Here is a 6,853-nt window from a genome sequence, read left to right as displayed (position 1 = left end):
TCTCTTGCATAACACGCCCAAAAGCAAGACTACCGGACTCGGCCGCTGGCCCGCAGGAGATGATTCTGTCCAGCTGGGCCGGGGATGGACACACGCGCCCCGCTGAACGAGCTTCCCCGGCGGGGCCAGCGGGCAGCGCCCTGCGCAGCCTGTGAAGCCACCTGGTTCAGACCAGGCGTGTCCCAGCGGGCGGTGTCCCAGGCGAGACGCTCTGCCGGGCCGGGCCGGGCCGGGCCGGGCCGGGCCGGGGACCCAGGGCCTCCCTCCCTCCCTCCCTCCCCGCCCCGCCGAACTACATTTCCCGGCGGCCGCGGGGCTGCCGGGGCTGCCGGGAGGGGCACGGCCGGCGGGGGGATGGCCGCCCGGGAGGCGGGAGGCGCCGTGCTCGGCCGGCCCGCGGAGAAACTCTTCTCTCTGAGCGGGCTGTTCGCGGTGTACAAACCCAAGGGGCCCACCTCGGCCGGCCTGCTCAACCTGCTGAAGGAGAGGCTGCTGGCAGGTAGGCAGGCGGGCCGGGGGAGGCGAGGCGGAGGCCGGGCGGGCGGGCGGGCTTCCCGAGTTGGGCCTGGAGGGCCGAGGTGGGGGTTTGGCGGTGAAGCGAGGAGATCGGGACAGGGCCCAGCGGCCCAGGGCAGCCTGGAGCGAACACGCGTTCAGGCCGGGGCTGCCCTCCCCGGCGTGGCCACGGGGGGACCGTGCTAGGATGCTGGAGCCACAGCCCCTGTCAAGCCACGGCGCGCTCTCTCTCTCTTTCAGCATTCAGTGAACGAAAGGTGAATTGGTTTTTGAAGACTGGGCTGAGAGAGCTGGGGTTGTTCAGCCTGGAGAAGAGAAAGCTCTGGGGAGACCTCATAGCAGCGTTCTAGTAGCTGGAGGGGGCCTACGGGAAAGCTGGGGAGGGAGTTTTTACAAGGGCATGCGGTGATGAGGGAGAATGGCTTCAAACTGAATAGGTTTAGATTAGATACTAGGAGGATAGTCTTTACTGTGAGGGTGGTGAGGCACTGGAGCAAGTTGCCCAAGGAGGTTGATGCCTCCTCCCTGGAAGTGTTCAAGGCCAGGCTGGGTGGAGCTGTGAGCAGCCTGGTCTAGTGGGAGGTGTCCCTGCCCGTGCAGGGGGGTTGGAACTAGGGGATCTTTAAGGTCCCTTCCAACCCACACTACTGTATGTTTTTGTTTTTGGTTTTTTTTGTGGTCATTCACAGCCATGGTGTGGCCCAGGTTGGGGAATGGAGCCATTCCTGGATACCTTCTGGCTCGCTACATGGAGCTGCTGGGTCCCTGCAAGACTCAGGGTGTTGGTCATGCCACACGGTGAGCTGTAAGGCCACATTCACCATTTGTTTCTTAGGGAGAGGCATCTGTTACCGCCTGAGGTACAGCGTGGTGTGAGCCTTTGTTATGAATGGGGGTGAGATTTGCCCAGCAGAAAGCTCCAGTCCAGCAGTGCACAGTACAGGGGATCCCAGCATGCACCCATCTGCCAAAATGGGTGCCTGCAGCATCACTGCAGGAGCAGGATGCTCTGCTTCAGTCCCACTGTCCGTTGCCATTAAAAAAAAAAATAAAAAAAAAATCAAATGAGTGAAAAGTACAAAGTGTTTCAGAGAGTTGGAAAGTTCTGGGCATAGTCTGCAGAAAGTGCATTTTCTGAATACAGGGAAACCTGGGTGTAGCATATTAGGGAAAAAAGTATGATAATTGCAAAGATACGAGGGATTATGGCCTTGATTATCTTTATGACCTGGGGACTTGATCATCTAATAGGGGCTTTTGGGCACTTGCTGATGAGGTGAGAACGTGGGCTTTCAGACAGGTGATTGCTTATTTAGGCTGATTTACTCTGCAGTGAACTGTAGTGTAGGCACTGGCTTCAGCTTTGTATGGAAGAGATTTAGAGATAACAGAAATAAGTAAGGGAGCGTATAGCTTTTGACACTTTTAATACTAATAAATAAATCACACTGAAATCTGCAGAATTCCTGGAGTTATAGGAAGTATGGTGGGTTGAGATGCTCTAAGCAACTTGAGAGCTGTAGTGAGCAAGTTCAGTTCATCTCAGAGTTTCTGTAGGGCTGCATATGTGCAAGTAAGCATGACACAGAAATAAATACAAGAAGAACTGCCCAGATTATGTAGCATAAAATTGATGAATAATAGATTATTTGGGGGACTCTGCTGCTAGTTCTTTCATGCTTTGTTATTGGAACTTCACAAGTGAACTGTCTGTTAGGTTTTATTTGTTTAGTTGTTGTTTTTTTTCCTGAGCATCTGTATTATTGGTACAAAAGACTTGATTAGATTCTATGTGAAAATTTGTACAAAATGGTTTGAGGTGAGGAATAGATTTGGATGAATCATTGATCTTAGTCAGTGCAGCAATTTCTGCATTACTAATTCACAGTTTAAATAGTTGATTTTTATCTCCTTTAGCAATCTAGAAATATGTGTTGTTTTTTTTTTTTCCTGTGTTCTAAGGTTGTCCTATAGTGCTTCCTCTCAATTTCTATTTGCAGAAGCTGGTGTGCAAACAAATGGAAACAAAAGAAGCCAGATTTTGAAAATTGGACATGGTGGAACTTTGGACAGTGCAGCAGCAGGTGTTCTGGGTAATGAAAAATATAAATACAGTCATCAAAATATGCTGACATGAAATCAGAGGTGGAGGAACAATTTGAGATACACATGGCAGGCTTTGTGGCTTTAGGGAAGGACAGATGGCTGTGGAAGAATGGTCTGGGTTAAATTTCCTCTGCATATACTTTTACAAGCATATAATGTGTTTCTTAGCAGAAGGCTGTATTCTCCTCCTTCCTAAACTCCTGTGATAACTTGTCAGTTATTACATGAAAATACAGACTCTTGTGTAATGAATTCTAAATTACCTCAGAAATAGATGGCTTTTTTTTACTTAAGCTGGGGATTAATACTCATCATAATTTTCTGAAGTATTTGGTCTTAAAATAATGCTTTTCTGGGATTTTGAGGAAGCCTTTTGAGTTGTAATATGCACCAAATGAAAGATGAGAAATCCAGCTGATGTTTTTTTGGGTTTTTTTGAAGGTTCAGCACAGAAACATTTTTCACTTTCTGCCCCTTCTTGCTGAATAGAGAAGAGCCATCAAAGAGATGGTGTCTTTTAATTTTGATAGCAATCCATTAAGGAACAGGGTGTGTCAATTGCCAGTGTTGAAGGACTGAGCTGTGGGTGTGATCAATGGGCTGGATTATTCCCATATCATACATTGTCACCAGTAGTTTTGTTAGGAGTAACATGCAAAGTGCAGCTTGTTTAAATGACAGCCTTGTAGCTCTACTTGGCTAGAAGAAATAGCAGCAATACTTTATTTGGTACTGCAGATCAACACTTACAACTCTTGAGTAGACGCTGGAAGTCAATCCACAGAGTTGTGCTGTAATGGCTTCTTGGGGAGAGCTATGCTTCCAGCGGGTGTTGTTTTCTGAAACTGTTGCTAGTAGAGACCTGTAGGCTGGTAACTGTCTTCCTCTGTCACCTGTGAACATTGCAAAATGTAACATTCTTGGGCTAGAAGTAAGCTTATTCTAATTTCCTATACTTTGTGCCTACTCACTGGAGAATACTGTGTGTATTGCTGAAGCAAACGTTTTCCTTTTACACAGATGTTCCCTTTGAGCATGCTGCTGCTCATTGTGGAAAGTCAACAGCATTGATCCATAGGAAAAGAAAGATCACTCATGCTTCTTAATTGCTTCTTCTACTGTTCTCTGATATCCTGCAGTCTCTAAAGCCTGCTTCTGCGGCTTGACAAAAATTACTTGGGCTTGATGTGCTTGGTGAAGACAGAAAAGTACATCACCTTTATATGCTATGGATCAGTGAAAAAGGCACAGGATCTTTCATTGCACTGCCATAAAAACCACACAGACAAAAATCAATGGTAGCTACTTTGGAAAGAGCAAAACTGGGGAGGAGTGGGAAAGGGAATGTGCTCAGCTTTCCTGTGGGTTCAGATACAATAATGAGGAGAAATGGGAGGATGCAACAGAAACAAGTTATTAAGAAAACCTGTGCTGCTTTTTGGCATAGGGTAGTGGAGCAAGAAGCTTACTGTCCACATAGACAGTACCATGATAGAAGTATTTATTTTCTGAAACATCTGACCTTTCTTGATCTATACTACTGTTTCCCAGACTTTATGTATGGCATATTTATAACTGTTCAAGGGAATTAATTGATAGAGTCTTGCTTAGTGTGCCAGGCATACGGCAAACAGCTGGGCAGTGATTTTCATCAGAAAATGCACTTTTGTGTTTCTTGCTGACATCAAATCTAGATGAGGAAGATAGAAAGCAGTGATGTATGGCATGTGAGTGAAAGACACCTTAAGAGACCTGGTGGTATGTGATGGCCCCGTACTGGTAGGAGCATGTCTGAGAGACACAGTCTTTTGTCTGTCCCCGTCTGTGGCTTCCCTTGCATTTGGAAGGTGGTGGTAGCTGGGTGGTAGCTTCTACTGTTGGGTCTCGTATTTTAGATACAAGAGGCAAGGAGTTGTAGGTCAAGTCTTATTGAATATCTTAATATCTGTCTGGAGCTGTGGTTCCAGTTTAATGTTTCTTGCTGTACAATGGGAATTGTAAATATTTGGCTTGTTTCTATATGGCAGTTAGGTGTTGTGCTTCTGTAGTAGAAGACAAGGTTAAGAAGTATCAACATTAAAACCTAACAGTAAAGGTTCAGACGAGAACTATGATTACAACTTCTGAGAACAGGCAGATATTTGCAATGTGTGCTCTGCCTTACGTAAGGAAGATTGGAGGTCTTCTCTCCTAGGAGAACCTAAGCCATTTATAAAAAAGCAAAGGCAGGTGAGTGATGGTCATTCTTTAGAAACTGAAGTAGATATTATTTAAGCCAATTAGCAAATGTGGTTCAGGAAGTGGTTTAGAGGCTCGCAGATTGAAACAAAGTTCCGTTAAACCTTGTTATGCTCCATGTAGTCTGGCAAGTTTAGTCTATGTCATCAACAATACACAAGCTGATGATTAATTGGGAAACTTGGTAATACCATCTTATTCACAAAAGCATTCAGGGTTTCTTTGAAATGGTTCTGTTGCCTCTTTTGATGCTCCAGCTAATTTCAGCTCAGCAGTTAGGTTGAAGTGTCAGTGATGGCATCACATAGCAAGAAAAGTGCTTGGTTATAAAGTTTTGTCTGTGTGCTTATCCTTTTCTCAGCTGTGTTGCAGCTCTTTCCTGTCTTGTCAATCTGACAGGAAAAGACTGCTCTGAAAGTAGACAAAAGCACAATTACAAGGGCATGTGTGGCTAAAAACCCTCATGATCAAGACGAGAAGTAATGGAGAATGAGAAGTAGTCTAACAAGTCTCAGGATGTAAAGACTGAGAAACAGTAGAGAATTGTTAATTTAAAAAAAGTTCATTGTCTGGTCTGATGCTTTTGGTGCTATCTCCTCATTAACACAAAGTTGATTTCCTTCAAGGTCCCTTAACTCCTCTACTTTTATTAAAATCAAGGACATAAGCTGTTATGTATTCCATAAGTTATACACAAAACTGATTTCCTGCTGAAATTTCCATTGTTTCCCATCTTTCTTCTCTTGTCATTGTTTCTTTGGATTGCCTTATGTGGAGAAAATCAATAGACAAGCATACTGAAGGAAAGCATGTCATTTTAAAAAGCTTTAAAATAAAATAAAAGAGAAAAATAGAGCTCTTTTTCTATCTGCTTCTTTTATGCAAAGCTGACTGTTGATTTGCAGAATACTGCATTAAGATTGGAAAAAAACAATAGTCTGTACATAATAATAGGAGAGTTTGATTAGAAAATATTTTTGACAGGCAATAGAACCTGTTTTGTTGGTTTTTTTGTTTTGTTTTCACTTTCTTACTGTAAGCCTGATAAACAATTTAATTGCTCTTATCTTGGCTATATTACTCTTGGACACTGTCAACCTTTAAAGGGGCTATTTAGTTTCAGTGAAGGCTAGATTCATTATTAGTGAGCCATAGCCTTCATCAAACCAGAGACAGTGTTAATTGCACTATCCATTTCTTTAGTGATTAAAAGACAGATAAATCTAGGGGTTGAGTGAAAGCATTTTAACAACAGATGAAGCTTATTTATCTTCTGCTTTAGATTTTTTCCTTTCACTAGTATAATTTTGTTTGAACATCAGAGATATTTTCTCATAATCATTGACTCTATATGGTAACAGCATGAAAGGCTTAATTTCTTACTAGCATCATATTTAGTAATGAATGGTGCTGAATTACAAGAACTGCAGAGGTGATTTTGAAGTAGCATTTCTTTCTCTTTCTGTGTTTGCAGTTGTTGGTATTGGAAAAGGAACAAAAATGCTGAGGACTATGTTGGCAGGTTCCAAGGTAAGGAGTGCTAAGTGACTTGTATTAATGGGGGTTTTTATTTGTTTATTTTCATTTTTTCTTCCAATGAAGAGCTACATCAACATATAAATACGTCAACTATCCTGTGTATTTAGTTCAGTTTAAATGTGTACTTCAGTTCCTCTGTATTTAGTCAAAAATTGATATTAAGACTTTTACCTCTAGAAAGGTTATTTTAAATTCTTTGTTTCTCTTGATTTTTCTAGAAAATTTTCTAAAAAATTTTCCTTTCTAAAAAAGCCAAATTCCTGTTTTTCAGGAAGATTCCTGTAATATTTCATCTTTAAAAAAAAAAAAAAAAAGGGAGAAAAGCTGTAATGAAGATGGTACTGTAAATCATATTTTTGGGATGTCATTGTGTATGATGATTCAGTTTCTGGTTGTTTGCTTGACATGCAGATAACATAATTGTTTAGCTTGCAGTAACAGATGTTTTTTGTTT

At 42.8% G+C, this 6,853-nt stretch overlaps 1 protein-coding gene across 1 annotated transcript in view; it reads left to right on the top strand.

Annotated features, from left to right (window-relative positions):
• The first annotated feature begins 318 nt into the window (after positions 1–318).
• TRUB1 (TruB pseudouridine synthase family member 1) overlaps positions 319–6,853 on the top strand; it is a 29,422-nt gene continuing 22,887 nt past the window's right edge. Inside the window, 3 exon segments of the mRNA XM_051619096.1 lie at positions 319–499; positions 2,517–2,609; positions 6,335–6,390. Coding sequence (XP_051475056.1) covers positions 355–499; positions 2,517–2,609; positions 6,335–6,390 — 294 coding nt within the window. The 5' untranslated portion in view covers positions 319–354.

The sequence above is a fragment of the Apus apus genome, chromosome 4 (assembly GCF_020740795.1).
Source record: "Apus apus isolate bApuApu2 chromosome 4, bApuApu2.pri.cur, whole genome shotgun sequence".
In the NCBI taxonomy this organism is placed as follows: domain Eukaryota; kingdom Metazoa; phylum Chordata; class Aves; order Apodiformes; family Apodidae; genus Apus; species Apus apus.
Note: the sequence above shows the minus strand (reverse complement) of the source record. Positions and strands in the feature narration are given on the sequence as shown.